The sequence below is a fragment of the Periplaneta americana genome, chromosome 9 (assembly GCF_040183065.1).
Source record: "Periplaneta americana isolate PAMFEO1 chromosome 9, P.americana_PAMFEO1_priV1, whole genome shotgun sequence".
NCBI classification, from domain to species: domain Eukaryota; kingdom Metazoa; phylum Arthropoda; class Insecta; order Blattodea; family Blattidae; genus Periplaneta; species Periplaneta americana.
In genome coordinates, this window is record NC_091125.1 from 88,932,751 (window position 1) to 88,960,049 (window position 27,299).

The 27,299-nt window shown below is 37.7% G+C and overlaps 1 protein-coding gene across 1 annotated transcript in view; it reads right to left on the reverse strand.

The window, feature by feature from the left end:
• Nucleotides 1-260: 260 nt before the first annotated feature.
• Nucleotides 261-27,299, reverse strand: part of LOC138706206 (uncharacterized) — a 50,130-nt gene continuing 23,091 nt past the window's right edge. Inside the window, exons 2-4 of the mRNA XM_069835232.1 lie at nt 6,832-6,887; nt 2,661-2,825; nt 261-484 (exon numbers count right to left, since the gene is read on the reverse strand). Of these exons, the coding sequence (XP_069691333.1) occupies nt 302-484; nt 2,661-2,825; nt 6,832-6,887 (404 nt within the window). The 3' untranslated portion in view covers nt 261-301. The remainder of the gene's footprint in view (nt 485-2,660; nt 2,826-6,831; nt 6,888-27,299) is intronic.

The following is a 27,299-nucleotide window of genomic DNA, read 5'->3' on the forward strand; positions in this document are numbered from 1 at the left end:
TTAATTTTCCATACAAATAAATAGTGAACTATTTAGAAGATTTTTTATCAATTCCTGACAATTTCTGTTGCCTTTCACTTGTGAATATATGTGGGACATAATATTTAAACTACGTATTCACATAAATATGTTGTCGCATTTGAAACGTGTCCCATTCTGCGAGAACTTGATCTTTCTTCTTCGAAATGCCCTTGATGCATATAAAGACAAAGAGAAACATGATATTTTGCACGCGCTTAGAAAATGTCTTTACATAAACAAACGTTAGTAAACTCTGAGGTAAAGTGATCCTTCACTGCCCTCACTCTCCCCGGAAGCTAAGAAGTGCGTCCACGAAGAATACGACACCGTTGATGATGGCCATTGCTCCTTTGGACAGCCCTGTGTCGCGGGTCTTTCCCTTGGGGTAGTGGTCGTAATGTTCGATTACGAACGATCCAGCAGCAATGAACAGGGCGCAGCCCACAAGACTGTAGAAAATGTCCTGCACACAGAAAATATTTGGTTAATATACATTACACACTAGGCCTGTAGCTTGCCAGTGGGCACATGGAACACAAGGGATGAAATAATTGGTGTTGGTGGTAAATTTAAAAACATTGGCGTTTCAAATTTCCTCGTTATAACATACAGATGGCGGTAAATTTTTTTCGTTTTTCTCAGTCCCTATTTTTACAAAAAGAACAAAACATTAGGGGCCGGCACTCGTGCCATCTCTCGGCAATACAGACTGGCAAGCAGATTCTTGTCGTCTCACGGCACTACAGCCTGGCAAGTGAACTTTCATGTAACTAATGAATAATTTACGAATATTTACGGAAATGAAGAGAATCTCATCTGAATCTCGCAACAGTTGCTCAAAGCATCCTTCATGTTCTTCTATAGTCTATGCACATGTTGCAGTATGAAGTTCTGGGTCATTCTATGATACACGTACATGAGGTCGAGAAAACAAAACTAAACTGTCAAACAGAATTCTCGCAGCTCGTAATAATGCCGGCAACTTAGGTTTAAAGTCGGCAAAGGACACAGTTTTACTACTCATCAATAATTATTGCAGAACATTCGCTAGTTAACTGTCTGAGCTCTGATGAGAAATATGTAAGTACTGGAGATGAATAACGATCGAGAAAGCAAGACTAACAGCGCCCGCAAAGCCGAAAACCCGCACGACAATGTTCTATGAGTCGCGTCTTTGACGTAAAGACTGCTTGTGAGTGTTTCGAGACGTCGAGATTGATCACTCCCGAAGTCCCGAACGTCAAGCAGCCTTGAATCGCCACAGTTCTTTACACCTGACTGAACTTTTATCTACTTTGGCAACTGTTATATATGTATAAACAATCAAGTAGCCTATTTGAAACATCATCTCTACCTTTCAGTGTATAATAATCCGTTCCCCAGTCTTTATTTAATTACTAGGTCCTTATTAAAAGGCTAGGAATTTTCTTTTCATATGTTTGAGATAAAGTGTGCAATCTCAAGTAAAAAGATATTAACGTTATGTTTTATGTTTCTTAGAAATGCAAATTTATTTGAGAATTTTTTTTTTGTTTATATAACCATAGGTAATATCATATAATAGAACCAGAACATTTTGATAACTAAGATACTGTTCTGTTTTGTCTTTTTGTCGCATTTAAACATTGACAATGTTATTTATTTCAATGATGTATGTTATTCAAAGTTACGAAATCTTTCCACGCCGACCACATGCTATTTCGAGAATGATGAGTGAGACTCGAAGCGCACGAGAATGACGAGACGAGACTCGAAAGACAAATGCAACGAACACAGCGAGCGAGAGCGGCAGTTAGTTTTGTTCATCTCTAGTAAATACCTACTCGTATTTTTAAGCATGGTTAGACAGACAGTATAGCAACGTACTTTTTATCTTAATATCTACTGAAGAAGAAATCGTACGAGTTGTGTTTATGGAAGTTTCAACAGTGCTTTCCAGAGACTGCACAACCATCCAAACATTGTGTTGTTAAATTATTTAGTAAATGGCGGGAAACAGGTTCCGTTCTCGATAAGATAGAATGTTGTACACAACTAATACACAATATTAGTGAGGATGAACTCCAGCGAGTGTCAGAGAACTCCATACATCTGTCGTCCATATGTATAAAACGTAATGGAGGAGATTTCGACCAACTACTCTGAAATTCAGATAACTGATTATTTTACGATGCTTTTATCAACTGCTATAGTTATCTAGCGTCTGAAAGAGATGAAGGTGGTAAAGCCAGCGAAATGAGTCCAGGGTCCAGCGCCTAAAGTTACCCAGCATTGGCTCTTAATGGAGCGAGGAAAAACCCCCGAAAAACCTCTACCACCAGGATTTCAACCCGGACCCGCTCGTTTCATGGTAAGACATGCTAACTGTTACTCCACAAGGGTAGACAAATTAAGGTAAGATTTTCTCATTTACTTAAATAAATAATTTGTTGGTTACACGAAAGGTCACTTGCCAGACTGTAGTGCCGTGAGACGACAAGAATGTTATCCACAAGAGCTGGCGATCTGCTTGTCAGATTGTAGTGCTGAGATACGGTCCTTCAGATTTTACTCGTATTTCTTGCATACAAGAATTATTCGTGAAACTCACTGACACATTACAGAAATATACTCACTATCCTCTACAGAAATATACTCACTATCCTCTTGTTGATTGGTGTGCTGGTAAAGATGCCCACAAGAACACCGATCAGAATAACAAGGTAGCCGCCGAAAGCAGCACACGTGATCATAAATTCGTAGAACTCAAAGCTCCTTCCCTCGTTGCTGTGGTAATGCAGTGCCACACAGATGACAGTGAGTGCCTGTAAAAACACATCACCATAGATGAATATATTTATCCATGACATCACGATTCGATCATATTATGTTCTGTTCCCAATATGTTTAATAGTTGTGTGTAACATAGTTTACTATAGCCTACATATGGATTCAACATGGAAAATCTATTATTTGCAGTATTTGTAAATACTATTTTCCCTGTATGCCTCACAGGAAAATGGTACAAGCAGAGTGCGAATTAAGATTTCTGATGAGGGGGGATAGAATATTAGATAGACAATACCATACGTAACATTATTATTACCCTCATTCGATACGGCTCAACGCTTGGTCGCACTGAGGTGCTTGTCTTGCATCTTGATCATAATAATAATAATTATATCCATGAACAGGCTTAAGGTAAGATGTGTAATTCCTAAGTTATTGATTGTTGTCAGCTTGCCGGTGATGATAATACATCAATATTATTTTCTTTGCTTACTTTATACTGTACTTCATAAAGTATACTCGAATTAAAACAATTATATTTTGTGAGAGGGGATAGAAGTTATCCCTGGCAAAGATTTTAATATGAATTTATGAGAGGGGGTTGACTTTCCAACAGGGGAGGGGGGGAAATCCCTGCCATCCCCTCCGTTAATTCGCACCCTATGTACAGAAAAAATGTTAAGGGAATAAAAATACATCGAAATGTATTATTAACAAGGTTTCACTCCAGCCTGTTTTTAATAGGCTGTTGCGAATGATAAATGAAATGAAAGCCAGGTGGAGAGAGTAGCTGAAAAGAAAGGGGGGAAATGGAAGTACCCCGAGAAAAGTCCCTCTGTAACCTCTGCTTTGTCGGAATGAAAGTTAGCGCTGAGTCACAGACACTTTCATTTCTATTTTAACGAGAAATTTTCACTCCTGCATGATCCATTTTGATTACAGTTGCCATGCATCTCTATTTCATACAATACTATCACTTACATAGGGTTCTATTGCTGCAAAAACCTGCACAAATTAATGTAGATTACATAATTATTACTTCAATTTAACTTAAGCAAGTGCGTGACATTTCTAATCTGTAACTTCGAGTATTTAGAGGCGACTTCACCATCTGTTTAGATCAAGAACAGCGTTAAGTCACGTCACGGATTTGTGTGCTAATGTACAAGTATGCGTGCTCTTGTAGTGTCTTTGTGTTTTTGTAAAAATGTATAGGTTACACTGTGAATTTGAAATGGGCGGAACAATGTTATAGGCTCACCAACTTATTATCAATTGCTACAAACAGGAAACATGCAACCAGCTCATTAGTTCGGAATCCTACCGTCGGCAATCGGAACTTGGCTGGCCTATATGCACGATTTTTAAGGTGAAGTCATAACCGACAGAAATTTCACAATAAATGTTCATTGGCCACATAAGATTCTATGAGTATGAATTAGATTTTTTTTCCTTAACCGTCTTAGCCTTTATCAGTTGATTCTAATGGTCGTTCCTCTCGATAGAAGGGAGCCCACTCGGCCATTGTAAGCATTTCATAACGAAAGTAAGGAAATATAACCAATTTAAAAGATTCGAATGATCGTGGGAAACGAAATTACTTATATTGTTCTGGTTCACTTATTTAATCTTGCCCAAGGTTGCAGGTTCGATCCCGGGCCAGGCCGATGGCATTTAAGTGTGCTTAAATGCGACAGGCTCACGTCAGTAGATTTACTGGCATGTAAAAGAACTCCTGCGGGACAAAATTCCGGTACGTCCGGCGACGCTGATATAACCTCTGCAGTTGCGAGCGTCGTTAAATAAAACATAACATTTTAATCTTGCCGCCGCTACCTGAGCTGCGGCGGTCGGTAGTTAGCTATTACATAGCGAGTCTAATGTTGTTGTAACTAAAAAGTAACTAGTTCATGTTTCACATTTTTCATAGACACACTAGAAATTAAGAACAGGGCTATTCAAAAAGAAAGAGCAGATTTCAAATATTTATTTTAAACAAACTATAAACACTAGAAACATTTGCCACACATCATTGGCTAGAGAAAGGTTCAAAGTTTTATGGGCCAAGAGATTGTAGGTACTCAACATGCGCGCCATGTATTGCGCGCTAAACATCAAAACAGTGGTCCATTTCGTACCACACATGAATCAACTGGTCCCTCACGGCTTCAACAATTCGATGTCGCAGATATTGAAGGCTAGCTGGCAGGGATGTTACAAACACCGTCTTTTATGTACCCCCACAGATAAAAATCACAGGAGGTAATGTCAGGGAACACGATGTTATTCTCCTCCTCTTCCAATCCAACGTCCCAGAATGGTGTCTTTCAGATAATGACGGACTGCATGGTGAAAATGAGATGGAGTGCCTTCTTGCATGAAGTTGAAGTCATCCGAATAAACATTCACCTTCGGTGAGTCTCTTGCATGTTTGATTATGCAACGATTTTCAGTTCCCAAATTCGAACACTGTGGCGAGTAACTGCGGCAGACAGGTTGTTGCTGTTTCCGCTATGCTTAGGGCCCAGGATTGAACATCCCGTGTAACCAAACGATTTAAAAAAAACTTCAAACCTGCCTCTATCCAATGGTGTGCGGCAAATGGTTCTAGTGTATATAGTTTCTTTAAAATAAATATTTCAAATTTGCTCTTTCTTTTTGAATAGCCCTGTGTTATACGAGGGTTGTACATAAAGTAGTGGCAACGTAGACAGTACGAACATATTAAAATTACATGGAATATACATTTACATCCCTTCAATATAATCACCAGAGTGTTCCTGTATCTTTTGCCAAATCCGTGGTAACCGTTGAATGCTGTTAGTGAGGTTGTTTCTGTTGATCTGTGTGATGGACTGCCCTACTACATGAAGCACTGATGCAATATCTGGAAACCTCTTGCATCTAAGTGGTTCTTTCAACCGTGGAAACAAATCGTAGTCACAAGGACTCATGTCAGGTGAATATGGAGGATGTTCCAGAACTTCCCAATTCCCTCTCTGTAGCAATTCAGCCACTGCTCCTGCGACATGACAACGAGCATTATCATGCAAGATGAAAGATTGTCTCTCAGGAAATGTAAACGTTTGCGCCCCATAGCTGGATGTAGATTGTGTTCGAGATATGTTGGTAGTACGCTGCATTAACATATGGTCTTGAGGTACTGCATGGCTAATGATAACACCTTCACTGTCGTATGCCATTATCAGCATGACTTTCACCCTAGAGGGTTCATATTGCACTTTTTTTGACGTGGTGGTCTTTTGTGGTGCCATTCATTAGACTGACGCTTTAGTTCAGGCTCGTATGCCCGTGCCCATGTCTCGTCAATGGGAACAATACGTTACAGGAATACGTCCCCTTCGTTGTGGTATCTCTGTAGGTGGAGTTGAGCTATTGCGTATCGGTGGCATTTCTGTGCTTCTGTCAGGTTATGAAGAACCTAGCGTGCTGCAATTTTTATCATGTAGAGATTTTTGTTCAGGATGTGCCACACACTTTGATGACAGAGTCCAACCTGGATAGGTAATTCTCTTACAGTCCAGCGATGGTCAACAGCAAAGAGACCTCGCACTAACTCCACTTGTTCGTCACAAATGGACGAACGACTTGTGCGAGTCACATGTGCCTTCTCATTCCGACCCGTACGAAATGCAGAGCCCCATCTTAAAGCCGTCCGATACAGTAGTGCATCGTTGCCACTTGCTTATAGTAACCCTTGAAGACATTGGCGTGCATTTCTATCATGGGCTACCTCAATTTTTATCCACGATCGCTGCTCAAGTTTAGTAAACATACTTTAGAGCAATTAAAATAGTGCTCTACATTTAACCACGCAAAATAACATCTGTTGCCATAGCAACCGGTTTTATCATTCATCGAAAATATCTCCAACTACGACCAAGTTGTCTCGTATCGCATGCGAATGCGATCCCGGCAGTGTTGCCCCTACTTTATTTACAACCCATGTACGAGTATAATATAAAAATCAGTTTCTGCTAATATTACAATCACATTCCGTAGCTTGCTGGTATCACTTACAAGTTCGACGAACTTGAGCATATGAACTCTGCTCATCGCCATGGTGACGTCAGGATCTGAAACAAAAGAAAGACACAGATTTATCAACTTGTTATCTTTATGTTATTGACTTAATGTGCAAACATTCTTACTTCATTTTCTATAAATGATGAAGATGAAATTCTCAATGTAAATAAATATAAATGATTCACGAAGTCACACCACCATATTCTCGGAATTATCTGTGTAAAAGTCACCTTAATCTTCATTTCGATTCTCAATTTCGTTATGGGAAAACCCAAGGAAGTGTTTATTTTACTAATATACTTTCAAGTTTCCATCCGTTTATATATTGAGACTGATAACTTAATATTTTATGAAGTTTAAACTGGTTAAGGAAATTTGTACAGTACATAAATTCGAACTCTACATACCACATCAAGATATGGTAATATCAGATGCTCTCGCAATAAAAAGGAGCGGCTTCATTTTCTGTGGAAATAAAGTTAATATGTACTATATATACTGAATTTTCAAGAAATGATCTGTTTATACAAGAAGACAGAGGACCGAAAAAGTGGGAAATTAAACATGTTTTGCATTTGCCCCTTTCATTGTTTGGCGCAAGAGTACAGCTCCAAATTTGTAATCCTCGCCCATAATTTAATTCAGGTAAGGAAGTATTAGGTGGAAAGTTACTGGCATTTAGACCTAAATGTACATAAGTTACCTTTCCGTTTGCGATATTTCTTTTTATCTTCAGTTATAAAATTAAATTATGTTTTATTTAACGACGCTCGCAACTGCCGAGCTTATATCAGCATCGCCGGTGTGCCGAAATTTCGTTCCGCAGGAGTTCTTTTACATGCCAGTATAAAAAAAGTCGATGACTCATGAGAAGAAGAGCGCGGAGTGAGGAGAAATGATGATTAATAGATAACGTTACGACAACACGTGTAATACTTTGTACTACTAGTAAGTGGAAACATTATTTCCGCTTACTATTAGTACAAGTATTGCACTATTGTCGTAACATTATCTATTAATCATCATCCTCCTTACTCCGCGCTCGTCTTCTCCTGAGTCACCGACGTAAATATACTGAAATGAGCCTGGTCGCTTTTAAGCACTCTTAAATGCCATCGACCTGGGCTGAAATCGAACCCGCAACTTCAGGCACAGAAGGTCAGCACTCTACCGACTGTGCAACTCAGGCCGACTCTTCAATTAGAAGTTGATTTTTCAGTTAAAATATGGTTTTTCTAAAGCTTTATGTTTCTCAAAAGTTGACAAAAATGAAGCCAGAGTTCTTTTTAATATGCAGTCATACACAATTTGTGCAGTAACAAACCAATATATGCAGTAATAAAACAAATTTTGTGCAGTAATAAAAGTTAATGTTCGAATCCCGGTCGGGGCAAGTTACCTGGTTGAGGTTTTTTCCGGGGTTTTCCCTCAACCCAATACGAGCAAATGCTGGGTAACTTTCGGTGCTGGACCCCGGACTCATTTCACCGGCATTATCACCTTCATTTCATTCAGATGCTAAATAACCTAGATGTTGATACAGCGTCGTAAAATAACGCAGAAAAAATGGGAGTATAAGGGTACAGTACATCAGTTATTCATAGATTTCAAAAAGGCATATGACTCGGTTAAGAGGGAAGTATTATATGATATTCTTATTGAATTTGGTATTCCCAAGAAACTAGTTCGATTAATTAAAATGTGTTTCAGTGAAGCATACAGCAGAGCCCGTATAGGTCAGTTTCTATCTGATGCTTTTCCAATTCACTGCGGGCTAAAGCAGCGAGATGCACTATCACCTTTACTTTTTAACTTCGCTTTAGAATATGCCATTAGGAAAGTTCAGGATAACAGGCAGGATTTGGAATTGAACGGGTTACATCAGCTTCTTGTCTATGCGGATGACGTGAATATGTTAGGAGAAAATCCACAAATGATTAGGGAAAACACAGAAATTTTACTTGAAGCAGGTAAACCGTTTGGTTTGGAAGTAAATCCCGAAAAGACTAAGTATATGATTATGTCTCGTGACCAGAATATTGTACGAAATGGAAATATAAAAATTGGAGATTTATCCTTCGAAGGGGTGGAAAAATTCAAATATCATGGAGCAACAGTAACAAATATAAATGACACTCGGGAGGAAATTAAACGCAGAATAAATATGCGAAATGCGTGTTATTATTCGGTTGAGAAGCTTTTATCATCTAGTCTGCTGTCAAAAAATCTGAAAGTTAGAATTTATAAAACAGTTATATTACCGGTTCTTCTGTATGATTGTGAAACTTGGACTCTCACTCTGAGAGAGGAACATAGGTTAAGGGTGTTTGAGAATAAGGTGCTTAGGAAAATATTTGGGGCTAAGCGGGATGAAGTTACAGGAGAATGGAGAAAGTTACATAACGCAGAACTGCACGCATTGTATTCTTCACCTGACATAATTAGGAACATTAAATCCAGACGTTTGAGATGGGCAGGGCATGTAGCACGTATGGGCGAATCCAGAAATGCATATAGTGTGTTAGTTGGGAGACCGGAGGGAAAAAGACCTTTGAGAAGGCCGAGACGTAGATGGGAGGATAATATTAAAATGGATTTGAGGGAGGTAGGATATGATGATAGAGACTGGATTAATCTGGGACCGATGGCGGGCTTATGTGAGGGCGGCAATGAACCTTCGGGTTCCTAAAAACCCTTTTGTAAGTAAGTAAGTAAAAAAAAAAAATAAAAGTTAATAGACAACAGATACCAAGTGAAAGCAATAGCCTTGTGTACATGAAAATTTCCATTGTACGAGTGTAAGTTATACACCGTTACAATAAACAGAAAAGTAGGCCTACAAATAATGTAAACAATTGCAGCATAATTATGCAAAAGTGATGTAAGAAATTAACTCGTAACAGCAACAGTATCTTAGAATTTTGGTGCCTATTTGTGCAGTAATAGAAATTGCTTTAAAAAACTCTGAATGAAGCTACCCCTTTCTTGTTGCAAAGCACTCAATCGTAGATTGATTGAGAAATAAAAAGTCTGTTAACTCGGAGAAAACTTCTGTCATAACCACTTTTTAATTCTCGAGTATCGAAGTTCAAATTCTAGTCCGATGACTGAGAAATTACTTTACTGTGGTAAATGGTATAAAATCGATCTCGTAGATTCTTTTTTCTCCGAATTTATCACGCGGGACACGCAAAGAGCCATGTGATGGATTCTTCATAAACAATTAGAGTTGGTGGGCTGTCGGAAGTTTACTTGGAGAAAACCTGTATTGTAACTTCGTTTTTTTCTATAAAAGCATCCCAGGACATGCTAGAGGCATATTATGACCCCCTTCACTGAAAAACCATCAGATGACTGAGCTACGGACAGTATATTTATTCCAAGAAATCTTATTATAACCTCTTCTTTTTCCGTACAAACCAATTTCGGTCCCTTTACTGAGATAACTTCATGTAACTGGCGATATTAAGCAGATATTTTTTTTCCACTGTTCCATAGGTACTTCTACAGGGACATCATTTTATTTTTACTTCAATTTTAATTGTACCTGAGTTTTTTAATGTACTTCACTCCCACCTCCTCTACTAGTAAACTTCCAACCGTACTCCACACAGAACCAAGGCCGCGTATGCAATCAAAGTAAGCAGTACTGAGTTAGTGAGTATAGTACGTTCCAGAAATATGTTCGCGTTTTCCAATGACGAAAGAATTTTCAATATTGAATCATATTTTCGAACAGGTACTGTCGTCCGTTTGCCTACGTCGCATCCCGGTTTCCCTCACCCACTTCTGCTCGCCCCTCTGTAAAGGCTAGTAACTGGACTGTCTTTGTTCTTTTCTGAAAACATTAATTTCTGTTAGGAATTGGATGTCTACGTAATATTATACAACTGTTTGAAATAACTTAAATAAAAGGGCCTCGTTAAGTAATTAACTGTCACGTGATTTTCCCCCTTTCTACGGCCCTACGGCAAAACCACTTGGACGGACAGTAGATAGCATATCTGAGTAATTTTATCTTTTCGGATCGGGCAGAAGTGAAGATTGAATTTACAGTACGTAAAGTACTCTTTTATAGAGTAGGTACAGAATTATTTCAACATGAGTTACTAGTACGAAGGTCGAAACTGGTAGGCCTAATTGGAATTAGGTACAATAGTCTGTAATGCGATAATATGCACAAAAGAACTGAAGTCTGTATCGAAATGAACTGCTGCCATTTTCAAAAGTGTGTTTAAATATCGATATTATGATTATTTTTCAATTTAACTTCATTCTCTATATTGTACGCTAATGTGCTGTAGACAGTATAATATCCACAGCATAATGAATAAGTTCGCATGGATCGCTCAGTTCGTGAGTAAAAACACTTATTGTTAATACGGTATTGTATTTTGATTAAAGAAAAACCTAATGAAAATTATCAAGCTCAAAATCGCGATATTTCCTAGTTTATGTAAATGGATGAACTACTTTTCTTCCTTCCTATAAGTGATTTGTTTGTATCATCGAACTCCAGTCGTGGAAGGGGGTAGCAAACGGTGTTTCCTGTTCTTAACCTTAATCCAATGGTACAGCCAGGTTAATATCAGAAATGTTAGTAAAAATAAAATGATGTCCCTGTATAATTTGTACAGTTGTCAGGAATCGAAGCAAATGTACAGTAAGCTGTGGCGGTTTAGCCTATACGCTGCGACACTTTCTATTCTCTATTGGGACTGTCCGCGTTCCCACTCCGCTTGCAGTTGTAGTTGTCTCGCCTACTGCAGTCTGTGGGCGTAGGCAAGTTTGCTTCTCTGCCCATTTTGGTCACTTCCTCTACGGCCTTAGCTTTCATGTTACGAGTGTTGCATTTAGATGTTTCAAATCTGTTCTTTGACCTAAAATAACACAGAATAATGCATACACAACTAACAAATATGGGCTACAATCTTTAAGAGTAGTTATTTCTAACCCACAACCGTGGTTCCTACGCAGCACTTAAGCCCTTATACAGTAGGCTGACCAGATTTTTTATGCTCCAGCAGGGGACATCGGCAATTTCAAGAAAAACCACAAACGCTTTTCTACTTCCTCTCCGTTGAAATGTTGCATAAAATACATGTAACAGTAGTCTAGATATAATGACAGTACTTCGCACACTACATTTTTAGAGTATCTTAACTGTTTTAATTAAATGCATAAACATACGTAACTCCTATACATAATTTTAGTTACTCAGAATTCAATTTTGTCCCGCGCCGTGGCGTCGTGGTCTAAGACATCCTGCCTATGACTCGCGTTACGGAATGCGCGCTGGTTCGAGTCCTCATGGGGGAAGAAATTTTCTCATGAAATTTCGGCCAGTGTATGGGACCGGTGCCCACCCAGCATCGTGATGCACTTGGGGAGCTACTATAGGTAGCGAAATCCGGTTGCGAATGCCAGCTATAACGGCTGGGGGGATCATCGTGCTAACCACACAATACCTCCAATCTGGTTGGATGATCGTCCACCCCTGCTTCGGCATGTAAGCGTGAGGCCAGCAGCCGGCTGGTCGGTCTAGGCCCTTCACGGGCTGTAGCGCCACGGATTTATATATATATTTATATATAAGAATTCAATTTTATTACTGACGCATGCATGGAAGTCTTTCACATAATATTCTACACACTGAACTCTTAACATACACACAATTTACATGTAGGCCTACTTGTCTGAAGAATGTATCTTTTTAAGGATCTGTTCATTCCCATACAGCTTCACACTAAGTTCTTCACATGAGAAATGAAAGTTTGTTTTCACTTGTAAGAGAGCCTTAACTGTTTCAGTTTTCATTCTCGAATTTTCATGAGTCCAGATTGAGTTCATTTTGTGGTGAAAAGTTTTTCAAATGATGAATTACTGACTGAAAGACACATGATTAATGACACTATTTTGAGAAGATTTTCAAATGGAATTGAATTTTTTTTCAAATGTTGAAAGAGATCATACCACTTTTCACCTGTTGGTTTGTCACAAAATTCCTCATTTTTTGAACTATTTAAAAATTGACACTGCGGCAGTTCTAACACTTCCGCCCAACGCTAATGAATGAAGACGAAGATGCTATGTTCTTCTCAAAGAGTGCAGAATATCTCGTACTGAGCTCTCTGGTTCTTCTGTCTCGTACTGAGAACTGTTCAGAAATGTGCACGAATCGCAGGAGTTTCATCACGATACGTATATATTTAACGTGTAAAATGTTATTGAAACAAAATCAAAACTTCTGAGGACAAAATTTATTTCCGGGGACAAAAACGGGGACATATGCTCCCAGGGGACAACAAGTCAAAATCGGGGACGTCTGGTCAGTCTAATATACAGTATATACACCACGGCTGATACCATACTGTACAGACTATATGGAATTAAAGCTCTCGACAAAAAAAAAACTTTATCTGCATCCATCTTGTTTTTCACCATAAATCTCGCAGGATCTGCCGTGATTCGACCTCTGTTATGTTGATTGAAAATTACTGTAATTCTCTGACTGACCTACTGTGTTGTGAAATGGATTTATTCTCGAGGTCCTGTGAAATGTGCACAATTTTTTTAAAGGCTGTACCGCTCCATTCGACAAGCTCATGAAATCACCCACTGCGCCATTTCCGCCTCTTAACTCATGAGCGGTGACAATGAATTAATTTTAAGAACGCACTCACGAGCGAGTAGCGTGCAACTGAATACGCCCACCATGCAGTAGCAATTCGCTATTGTTTGACAATTGAAAGCTGTCGTCCGTCACAATCGTGCTAAACATCGGCAGTTGAACCTCAAGGACGAAGAAGATTGTGCAACAGACCATCACTTATCAAGTTATCACTCCGCCGATGTAAAATAATGCATATAATTATACATAATGCATACCGGGTTCGAATAAAAAATGTAAAAGTCGTACAGGCCTGGCTTGACTTTACGACGCGGACCGGGTCCGTACACTTGGGAACGCTTTGGCCCTTGTATTCTATGATTGTACTGTAGAAGTCCGACAGGTGGCAGGTAGATGAATAAGCCCTAGGGACCCGGAGCTCAAGTCCTTCCTGTTATCTCCGGCTGACAGGTGGGCTATCCAGTCACTCAAGCAGACATATTAAACAGTTAACCTCGCATATCAAGATAACACTGATGAACAACATGTATTCGAATTTTCTTCTGAAAATGTAATCATACCGAAGATATACAATTTCCCAACATTTTAACTTTCTGCTCTAGGCCTTTTTGCATAGTGATCCTATTATTATTATTATTATTATTATTATTATTATTATTATTATTATTATTTACAATTCTTTTATTTTTTGCAACTTGAACACACCTGTTAAGATAGGCCTATATTAAGGAAGAAATACAATATGAGGGACACCAACTCAGTTCAAATAAGGGAATTACTGTCAATTGTCACGTTCCTGTCTATAATCGAACTCGTGGCTCCAAATTGAAAAGTTGCAGCATATGACCATACTAAATAAGACAGATTTCTCAACCGCGTCTTGGGAAAGAGAAACTAAGAAACATTCTCAAATTTCTTTTCTTCCTACCAAGCTCTTTATGTAACGCCAAAAGAAAAAATCAAGGGGTGTTAAATCTGGAGACCTGCCCGGCCATTCTACTGGTCCACGTCGACCAATCCAATGTCCAGAGAACTGTTCGTTCAGCCTGCTGCAACATTTCTGTGGCTTAACCTACCAGAATGAAGAATGATATCAATTCTCTCCTCCTTCTATAATGTCATCACGAAAATCAAGAAATTTGTTATAGGAAAGCTTCAAATAAGCACAACAATGCAATGAAACTGTCACAGGTTAACCAAACAGTAAAGCAGGAAAAGTTAATTACCAGAATTGCATAAAAATACCTTTTCCAAAGCCTCCTTAGTACAGTACCATGTTACAAAATATCTCTAGATACAGTAATTAATGTGTGTCATTATGACAGTTTATCTTTAAATAACTTGAAAACGATGAGAGATATCTCAAAACGGATTGCACCATTGTTTTTCTCAAAAAATTTCACATGCTTTTGAGTACCTACATGACCCCTTTTCCATTTAAAATTTCAAAGTTGCATTCAGAATGGCTTTTGAGGTAGCTGAGGGCTAGAATGGACTGTGTCAACTAGTAGAGCATTTGGTCTTACAAATACTGGTAACACGAATAGTAATCGAAAATCAGGCATATAGAAGATATTTATATGGTTTCAGACTTTTGATTCACCCTGTAGTTTAAAAAATTGTGAATTCAGTGTGTTGATTTCTGCAATTATGGTTCTCACAACAGATGAGTTGGTGTTTATTGTAGAGCATTATTTCCGATCATACGGAGTACTGAAATTATTACAAACATACTCTGAAAATCAAGATAGGCCTAAGTCATTATAACATGCAAGGCGACAAAATATTGATCCCTTACGATGGAATTTCTCGACGACAGAATGTGTTATTTGGTGCCACATTGTTAAATCGCTCCTGGTACTGCTCTCTAACGTGGCGCTAGCTCGGCCCATTCTGACGCCACACTCCGTATGACCGAAAATAATGCTACACGATAAACACCTTCTCCTCTGTTGTGAGAACCATAATTGCAGCAACAATATATTAAACTATCATATAAAATAAATAAATATTTGGTTGCTAGGGAAACATGGACAGCAGATGAGCGATAATTTCAGTATTGTTTTGGCGCATACTGTATTATAATATACTGTACCTATGTTTGTGGTGGACACCTGCAAAGAATTAGCAGACGACCTTACACCTCGATGCAGAGGCCACTACCCTGAAACCATCGTGGATGTATTGTAATATTCTGTTCGTATGACGTAATCGTGCGCTCTCCTTTCGGAAGGTGCGTCGAGGCCAGGAGTAAACAGGCACGCAATGACGTCACTACTATGCAAAAATGGAGGGAAAAATTGAAACTAGTTGATGTAATGAATTTTGATGCCAAGGAGAGACATACTACATCTGCAGAAACAATTTCACACGTGAGATTAATGTCCGACTGTCACATGTTTACATCTGGCAACCTCGGGACTGGCGTTGCTAAGGTTATTTATGAGTTTATGACCAACTCCTTCAAATAATGAACGATAAAAATAAACGGTACTAAACAAGTCTAAACGAATGATAAACAGTCACTAAGTGTCGAATTCATAGTCGTCACTTATAAAATGAGGAAACACTTAAGCGTTTCCTTAGCACTTATTTTAGTTCGTATTGCAGAGACGCTATTCTTTCATACGCACTGAGCATTCCCTTGACATCGAAAGAAATATGACAACATGGCTAGACATGAGCGCTTTCGTACATTCAATTGTTTTCCAGCACATTCAAATTGTTAAATCGACATTTTCGTAGAGAAGTAAATACTATTGTGCTCAAAATTATACAAAATGTCGAGAAAACATTTTACAGAATAAGAAAGATGTGAGCTAAGAGAACTAGTTATGAAGTATAAATAAACATAATTATAAATCTGCACAAATCAATTGCAAAATAATAACAACAACCAGAATAGCTTTATGTGTTGCCAAAAATAGGATAATAGTGTGTTTTAGCTTCAGCGAAGTGTTTTTATTGCTTAAATATCGATTTTATGGCGTCTAAAACAAATAGGGGTGTGGACTGTTTAATTTCATTAGGTTTTAAGTTTAGAAAAGAAAAACATATGGTATAAAGTGGATATAAGAGGGTATAAACGATATAAACTCCCAAAATTATATAGACAGTACGTATCGGTTTCGTTATACTGAACAAAATGTCTAGTAAAATTTAACTATTTCTTATAATTGTATTTTTAATTTGTAAAATACTATGTTTTTATGATTGATAGTAGTCTAATTATTTGTTTACAATCAGACTGAACGTGAATGTCATTGCCAATGACCTTTCGCCCAACACATACCAATACACAACAGAGTAACAAACGATTGCTTCAGCGTACTATTGGGCAAAGTAAATAATGACTGACTATTCTCATTTTTAAAAAAGTTAGACTCATAAAACACTTTTTTATATTGACAGTTATAGGTAAACGTCATTTGACTTTTTTTCTGCAGTTATTTATGCTGTACCATCAATATTTTTGGCAGTTTATTTTGCTTACACCCTAAGTCAGAGGTCTCCAAAAAGCGTATCGTCGTTCGTGCTCTCGATGCTGCCCGCCGAACACAGTGTGCTAGAGAAGGGGGAGAGACTCGTACCTCAACAGATGGGAGCGATCAGTGGGGGATCGCGGTAACGGTCTGCTTATGTTTACAAATAATATCATCAAAAGAATAAGAAATATCTTACGTTTGTATATTATTTTGAAATACTATGAAGCTGGAGCCCCGTCGTTGATACTGACACAACCATTGCAAATTCAACCTCTTCTGTTCTATGGTGCCTTTCAGTGCCTGGAAAAGATCTTCTCCAGTTGTATTTTGTAATTACATCTAGAAGACATTCAGACACAGTAAAATGTTCATTAACTCCTCGGATGAAAATGGCTAGGTGAGCTTTGTCATTTCTATTTGTGCTTTCGTCCAATGCAAGTGAGTAAGCTACAAACTGGTTAATTGTGGTCTCGACTTCAGATTTAATTACATTTACAATCCTGAAATTCCTTCTCTGAACTGTAATTGGAAACAATTTAATTTTCCTAAACTTTTACTTTGTTCTGGACACAGTATTATAGTAACGTCCTGTATGCAAATGATGCTTCTGTAAAGGGCTTCATTGATTTTCCAATCTTCCAAGCTAGAACATAGCTAGCAAGAAGCTTTTTCTGTTTAAGACTGAGGACACGTGTGTGATTTGTGTTTGTATTTTCTTGTTTTATATTTATCAAAATATTTGTGGGCCTACGCATTTCACCCAAAATGAAACGAAAAACATATGTTTGTCATGCGGAAATGAGAATAAACGTATTGTTATACCGATTATTATGTATAACCAACAGTTATACAGATAGCCCCAAAATAAATTATTTTCACATGTCCAACATGCCTGTAATTGTATGATATTCTTTCTGAAGAGTCGAGTATTGTCGTTGCATGTTGAATTTTAACACACCGTTAAGAATTTTCAAACAAATTAAGCATTTCACATTCTCCCCACTAACACAAAAAATTTCTCTTTCTGTTCATCCTTGAATGTACTACGTCCATGATTAGAAGACATTGTGAAACGGTGGAACACTCCGACCAACACAATGATAATGGCAGTCCGCCACTGCTCTTCCTTTGCGCATAAACATTGAGTACAGTACAGGTGGAGATGGGTGAGGCGGAACGCGCTCATTACGTACTGGCTTCGGTTCCGTTCCGGGGCTTACTCGCGAGTAGGCTTTTGAAGAGATCTGCCCTAAGTATATAAAGTATACTTAGTGGAGATGTATAAAAAGATAAGGCGTTTCTTCATACAAATGCAGCCGATTCATATAAGCATTTGAAAGACGTATTTTGTTTGTGTGGCACATCTCTTTATACAAATAACTTACTTGCAAGCACATTAAACGAATTACAGTCAGGAACTTCTTTAAAGATTAAATTATCATCGATCAGAAATCGAAAGGAGGCAACAAAAGGCAGAAGAATAGTTCGCGAAGAAGACGTGGAATGATTACACAGCGAAACCTTTACAATGGAGTTTCTAGAAGATGGTGTACCACAAGTTTCGAGCAAATCATAGGCTATATACATTTCACAAAAAAAAATGAGTACCTTGTTTTTATTACAACTTATGGGTTCCGGCTACACCTAAAGTTTTTGTGCGTTTACCCTGTTGTTTTCGTGCTATTGGATTGTCATTAACTGATTTTCGCGCTTATACACTGCAGTCGGGAAAAGGGAGGTGTCCCGAGAGAACCTGTCACGTCTCACAAAAAAAAAAAATCGTCTGAATTTAAACTTACGTCTCCAGGGTGATAAACCTATGATCTAACCGTCAGATCAACAATATGTCGCAGTTTATTATAAAATTGAAAGACGACTCAATAGTACAATTTTACTTCATATGAATTTCCCCAGCCGTGGGACTGAAGCCGGATGGTCTATGGCGAGTCCTCGGCCTCACTTCATTTCACCCCTTTGGTCTGATTACCTGGTTGAGTTTTTTCCGAGGTTTTCCCCAAACACAAGGTAAATGCCGGGTAATCTTTCGGCGAATCCTCGGGCCTCACCTCATCTCACTACATCTCGCCAAAATATTGTAAAAAATTGTAGAAAATTGTAAAAACTGTAAAAATGATAAAATATTGTAAAAATTGTAAAAATTTGTAGAAATGTAACTGTTATATTGTAAAATTTTGACTTGTTCCACATCTTAAACCTTCATTGCTCGTGTAAGATCTATGGAATATAATACATTAAATGAAAAAGCCCCTCCCCCTTTTTTTTTCACGATCCATAAGGTAAAGGTTGGTAATATTGTCATACGAGTAATATTGTGATAGTTATTTTTGAGAATTTATTACAATTTCACTGAGCGAGAGAAGGACCGGTATTGTGCACGAACATTCCCTTAATACGTTGACGCAAAAAACCGATCTTCCTCTTGCTCAGTATAATTGTAATAAATTTTCAAAAATAACTATCACAATATTACCAATCTTTACCATACATTGCCCCAAGAACCGAGCGAAGTAACACACTAGACTTATATTTGGAAAGTCCCAGGTTTAAACCCCGTGACTGACCAAACTGAAATTTACATATCACTATAATAGAAACAATCATATCAATCGCCCACAGCCTACTAATATACTCACAGATCTTACACCAGCAAAATGGCCTAGATGTTAAAGCATGTGTAAAAAAAATCTTAACAAACAAGCCTCAAGATTCAGAGCAAAAAGTTCAAGGGGAACAATTCGCCATTCTCTCTTCGGCGAGGTTTCCTCCTTTCAAACATACTTTTCACCGGTCGTGTCATTTATGTCAGTAAACTTGGCAATAAATTCCCACAAATGTACGTACAGCTCCCTTCAGGTGGCTTTTGGTTTGGGGCGGCGGATACGACATTGTTTCCGTCTAGACGTAGTGCGAACATCAGTTGTTACCATGACCCACTATAAAATGATTTCTCTGACAAGCTACGACCTTCTTACTAATGGTATTTAGCAAAGTTACTCAATACTTTCTCTATTAACATTGAAGCATATAGACACTCCATTGTTTATAAATGTGAAATGAATTTAATTGGATAATTATTACTTCCTCTTGTATAATAATTAATGTGTCAGTCACTATGGCTTAATGGATAGCGCAAGCGAGGCTCGATTCTCGGAGTGGTCGAAATTCTATCTCCATTTGATGGGACTTGATATTTGTATCTTATTTTGCAAGTCTACTTGTCCTGTAACGATTCCGCGATGGTCTTGAATCTTGTTAACCACACGGTCGCGGAGGCATGCATTGTGAGAGAATCTAGTGTTTGTACAAAGACACTCTCTCCTGTATCAATTGGATTGAAAGTCAGTATAAAAGAGGTGATTAATTAATATGTCAATGAAGAAGAAATAAAATAAAATTAATGTAACCTCTATGCGAACTGTAGACAGCCTCTTATAGCGCACCTGGGCAACGACTGTGTCGGTAAATTGGCCGTCTACTCTACACAACTGACTTCATATGGGTGGATAACGAACAGTCAAGTATCCGCCATTAGTTAAAAAAAAATGTATCCTATCTAGTTTTCAAACGATATTATTATTATTATTATTATTATTATTATTATTATTATTATTATTGTTGTTGTTGTTGTTCAGTGATTCAACTGCACCAGAATGACACAACTCTATCAGTATCAAATATACATAAGAACCAAAATTCATTGCCATGTGGTCAATATGACACAAGGTCACAGCTAAAAATGTCATATCTAGCATATACTTTGTTCTTATAGACTTCAAAAATATTTTACGTAATTCCGACAGAACGGCTTCAAATAATCCTATGTTTTTGGAACAAAAATATATCATCTTCATATTTCTGTGATGAAATCACCCATGAAAAATGGCCAACAGGGATATAACAAAATCCGTTAGTTGTTTAGAAGAAAAGGTTGTGCACAGATATGTCCAAAAGTTTTCGCTACCAGGAGTACTGAATACTTATTTCCGTGAAAATTTCTATTTTTATACGTCTCTGCAATACTAGCTCTATATACTGCATAAAAGTAGTATAATTTTAAACGGTCAAAAACTATATTTATACAGGATTATTCAGTAAAAGCGTGCAAAAATTAAACAGGAAATGGGGGAAGCTCTACAGAACACTTTAAGATAGCCTACCTAAATAACTTAGGGCCGTATTCATAGACATTCTTAGTGCAGGCTTCCGGTGGATGGTCGTTGAACTAACATTTTTCATATTCATAAACCAGTGTTAGCGATATGATATGAATCCCATACAAGTAACTAGCCGGGGCTAGTTTAGCACGCTCGTAGCGCAGGCTAGCGCAATGTTTATGAATAGCAGCCTTAGGAGATACGAGCTTAAACATGTCCATAGCTGCCTTTGCTCCTCGGTTAAACTTAATCGATAGAATGTCGGAAATGTTCTTTTTTCTTTCTTTTATTTGATATACCATTTTCTTTAGTGCTATACAAGCTTTCCTAAAAATTGAAAAGTGTCAAAACGTAAGTTATTCAGTAACACAATACTACAATATTAAAAATAATGACAAATCTCTAAAAAAATTTTTCACAAAGCTCTTATTGCCATGGAAACAAAAACACTAGGAACTTATGTGTCAACGTGCTATTACAGACTAGTATATACAGTCACGAAGCTTGAGTAGTTGAGGGTACGAGGAACAATAGACTGTGCCGGTACTAATTCGCATTGTCTGTGATAAGGCGATAGTAGCGATCCTAGTGATTAGCAACTATCTATGGATGCATATTCCCTACGTATTGAGCTTCGTGACTGTATGTACTAGACTGTGGTGCTACTTAATATTTTTATTGTTGATACTACATTACTTCAAGAGCCGCAGACTGCGAGCATAATTCGAACTTTTCCTTTATCTATCACTCCAGACAGAAGCATGACAGATCTTGTGTAACGTTGGGATTCTATTTAAAACACAGGACAACTAGTAGTAACGGACATCCATGCCTGATTGAATTCCACGCATAATTAATGTCGAATCTTAGCCATTTTGTAAGCCTATACGGTTGCTTGCAGCTAGAATTTTCGGTATGTAAGATCAAATACTATCGCTAAATGATAAGGTTTCCGGTCAATTCAGTGACTAGTGTTTATCGCTTACGAATTTCCTGCTTTGTTTGTAGATATTTTCTTCACACAAACGTCCTGGAAAGGTCTTAAAATGTCTGGTATTTTGTGAGTAACGGTATGTCGTGTAAAAACAGCATCAGTAGCAGTAATGTAGGCTATTTGAAGTTTGTCAAATTTCATATTACCAGCTCTGACATATTAAGAATGTAAGCATTTTAAGTACACTTAACTCATACAATTGGAAAGATGTGCTTCCCACCTTAAATTGATTTTTATTGTCTATTAATAATTTTATTGAAGTTTTAGCATTTAGAGGAGCAGATACATTAAGAGCCCAAATCGTCTTGGAAGGAAAAATTATTGAACAGATAAATTGTTTCAATTATCTTGGGTGCAACATTTCTTATATGAAGAACGATTATATTCAAAACAAGATTAATAAATTCAGCTATGTATGTGGTGTCATTAATAGATCCCTAAAAAGTATTAGAAAAGAAACGAAAATTAAATTTTATAAGGTAATGCCAGTACCAATGTTGCTTTATAGGTCTGAATTTTGGATCCTTACTAAAAAAGAAGAAAGAAGAATAGAAGCAGCAGAGATGAAATTTCTGAGATCTGTAGCAGGTTACACCTTATTGGATAGGAAAAGAAGTTAAGATGTAAGGGGGGAACTATGCACTTTTAAATTAATAGACAGAACAAAACAATATAGAAACGATTGGAAACAACATATACAGAGAATGGAAGCAGACTGCATACCAAAACTGATGATGAACTGTAACCTAATAGGTAGAAGAAATGTTGGTAGACCTAAAACAAGATGGGCTCAACAGTGTTAAAAAAAATTAGACTGGAACGAGCCTTATAAGGCTTAATCCATGATGCTGCTGCTGCTGCTGATGATGATGATGATGATGATGATCATGATGATGATGATGATGATGAATAATTTTATTTCTAAGAGTAGGTAATTGAAAATCTGCGTGCTTTAACAGTATAGGTACACCCTTCTGCGAACACGATGAAGCAGCTGATGGATGGGTTATGAAGATAATTTTTTATGCAGTATTGCTGTTATGCCTTTCTTTATTTCTTGACAGTATAATGTGATTTATCTGTGTAGAACATCTTCAGGAATGTATATATTGTATAATTATTATTGAGGAAGTGTCAGTATTTGATACTTCTGAAATAAAGGTTTAAGAGAGTATTAAACGAATACCAGTATGTTTTTAAACAATGTATTATTTTCACTACCCGAGGAATTACTTAACAATTAAACCATATTTCATAATAGAATGAAAATAATCAAAATACTGTATATTAAATTTAGTGTATTAGTATCAGCGAGTCCACCGCTGTTGAGTAAGGTTAGCACGTTTGACAGTGAACGGGCCAGGATTCAATTCCCGGTTGGGACAAGTTACCTGGTTGAGGTTTTTCCAGGAGTTTTCCTCGACTTATTTTAAGAGTAAATGCTAGGTAACTTTTGGCGCTGGACCCTGGACTCATTTCGCTGTCATTATCACCTTCATCTCAGACGCTACGTAACCATAGTAGCTGATAAAGCATCGTAAAATACGAGGGAGAGTCAAAAAGTAACCTTAATAATTGTTTTATTAATTGAATATGTACAATAAGACTACAAACACTTCATCACTTTTAACATAATATAACAGGAACACTTGCATTGAATATAGTGGGGACTATGTTGAAAAGTTATGAAGTGTTTGTAGTCTTATTGTACATATTCAATTAATAAAACAATTATTAAGGTTACTTTTTGACTCTGCCTCGTAAACCAAAATATATAAAATGGAAAGAAAGAAAGAAAGAAAAAAAGAAAGCAAGAAAGAAAGAAAGAAAGAAAGAAAGAAAACTTCAATATTGTAATTTGTATGTACGACTGCCAACTGTACTGATTTTTTCGATTATTGGAGCGGGTTGCCAACCCGCCTGTGCAAAACTGGGCAAGGCCGCCTGCGATTCGTGGGCCATCATTTCAGTCCCATAAAGTCGCCCGCGCTGTCCCGATGACGTAATGAGGCAGAGGCGTGCGTGTTTGCAAAGCAACGTAATCCGTGTGTGAGGTCATTCCTACGTTTGGATAAACGAATCGACTACTGTAAGCAACGCACCAAGCTGATGAGTACATAACTTTCCGTTCTTCATCAATCATCACAACACTACAAAATTAATTCATAGGGTATAGCGAATTTGTACAGGCACGAAGACATTAATTGTGAATGTAAAATACATTACAGGTTGCAAACGAGATATGCTATACTGTTACAGGTTATACGACACTAGGATTGCCAACCCTCCAGTATTTGCCCCTAATTTTAACAGTCTTCCGGCTCCCGTATTAAGGCTGGTTCACAATAAACCTGGAACGGAAACGAGAACGAGAACGGAAATAATGTTAAAATAAATGTGCAGTGGAAGCTCTTAAGTTCGACAGAAATCAAGTTCGACATTCTTTAGTTCGACTGCTTACGTAGGAGAATTAGACACGCCCCTATACGGGCACAAAGAAATGGGTTTACCATTTGAATGGAAACTGGTCCTGTGTTTTGTAGCGATACTTTTGTTAAAGGAAAACAGAATATTTTATTGATTAGGACATCCATATTGATAACTGATTTTAAATTAACAAACTCTTCTTTTTCTATTTGAGAATTATGCCGTTTGTGAGACGAAACTGTCGAAACCCACCTTGGTACCAGAAGGGCAGCGGGGCGGGCAGGAAATGCAAGTGCAGTACTGTATTCGTTGATGGATAACCAATAATAATTTGTATTTATTTCACCTGCCACACCCACTACCCTTATTGGTCAGAACTTTCAATTCTGTTGTGTCGAACTTAGGAGAGTCCACTGTATTTAAATGTGAGCATTCACAATAGTTAATTGTGAATGCTCACATTTAAATACATTTATTTTAACAATATTTCCGTTCTCGTTCTCGTTGTCGTTTCCGTTCCCGGTTTATTGTGAACCAGCCTTAATTCTTCTTCTCTTCCAGCATTTTTCTCCCTTATTTTTGCATAATGTAAAAATTGTTATTCGAAACATTTGATTTTGCCGTGAATGATGATCGTTTATGTGATGAATTTTGTTAAGAAATGCATTAAAATGTGCGGTCTTTATAGAAAGTAATGCTTGCCAGAAATGGGTTTTAGTTCTCACCTATCTAAAATCAAACCGTGTTAATGTTATAAATTTGAAGAAAAAGTGGCTAGTTTTGTTCTAAGCATATGAAGTAGTAGGGCCCATACAAGGAGGGTGTTTCATCTCATGAACAATAATTGGACAGATGTTCGAAACATGAGCACGACACATTTAATCAAATCAGAGCTGAAAACTGCAGTCGACTTCAACTATTACGCGAGACAAAAACTGTCTCAAAATATTCTTAATTTAAGCCTAGCTTCCGAAGTACTTACTTACTGGCTTTTAAGGAACCTGGAGGTTCATTGCCACCCTCACATAAGCCCGCCATTGGTCCCTATCCTGAGCAAGATTAATCCAGTCTCTATCATCGTATTTCACCTTCCTCAGATCCATTTTAATATTATCTTCCCATCTACGTCTCGGCCTCCCCAAAGGTCTTTTTCCCTCCAGCCTCCCAACTAACACACTATATGCATTCTGGATTCGCCCATAACATGCTACATGCCTAGCTTCCGAAGTGTAGAATAATTTTTTTTTTTTTTTAGTAATTTAACCGAATAATTTGTCTATTTTCTATGTGAAATTTTGTCGATTTAATCTCCCGTATTTTCTTCAAAAAAAAAAAAAAGTTGACAACCTTATACAGCACAGCGCAGTAAAGTTTAATAAAATACTCTTCTACTGTATTTCGATCTTTGATTTTGATTTCAGTGCAGTAACTTGTATGTTTTGTAAGATGGGTAATAGTCACTAATAAAATAACCGGTTTCATCTTTCTTCTTTGAGCAATAACAAACATTCAAAGTGAAGGAAGCCGACATTGAGGGCAAGTGTTCTTAATAAAGTTCAACTTTCCCTCGCGACACACCTCGCGTCTCCAAAGTGTTACAAAGCTCGAGGACTTGTCTACTACACTCGCAAACGACTTAAATGATTTTATTTAATTCACTGTTACTCTCCGATATCAGCTGTTTTAAACTGCCCGTTCTGCTGGCTATTGGATTCTGGATCCAGGGTGCGAATTAAGATTTCTGATGAGAATACCACACATAAAATTATTATCCTCATTCAATACGGCTCAACGCTTAGCCGCTTATCTTGCATCTTGATCATAATAATAATTATATCAATGAGCAGGCTTAAGATAAGATGTGTAACTCCTAAGTTATTGATAGTTGTCAGCTTGCCGGTGATGATAATACATCAATATTATTTTCTTTGCTTACTTTGTACTTTATAAAGTACATCCTACTCGTATTAAAACAATTATATTTTGTGAGGGGGGATAGAAGTTATCCTTGGCAGGGATGTTAATATGAATTTATGAGAGGGGGATAACTTTCCAACGGGGAGGGGGAATCCCCCATCCTCCCGTTAATTCGCACCCTGTCTGGAACCCACAATGCTATTCACTTTTACAATAATACGGGATGACCAGGAGTGTAGTCACGCCAGGGCGCCGAGCCGGTACTTTTTCTGCAACTTGGGAGCGCCCTGCTTGTTTATTTTTATTTAAAAAAAATAATAGTTTTGCTTCGTACTCAACTTTGTATTTTATAAGTATACTGTTCTCCAACCAGGAGATAAACCGTGAAAGGAATCTGCTTACTATTGCGTCATCTATTGGAGCGAAGTAGATAGATGATAATATTAGAGTTATAACGTCAGTTTAAAAATCATGCAATCTCTTGCATATGTTATTTCCTGTATGGAGGGATTAAAAGACCACGAGATTAACCGTGATCTAATTTTGTAACTAGGGTAGTATAAAAATGTGTATATCAGTGTTATTGTTTGTGCTGTGAGAGCTAGCCAAAAGAGATACGAGTAGCCACGTGTGTGACCTTATGACATCAACATTCATTCACAGCATCACCCCGCTCCCTCTAATTCCCTGGAGACTTTCTCGTGGTTGGAGTACAGTAGGAGCATGTGCAATATCAGCGGCATTACTAATAAGTAGTAGTAGTAGTAGTAGTAGTAGTAGTAGTAGTAATCATCATCAGCATCATCTTTTCCTGGTACTGTTTTATTTACGAC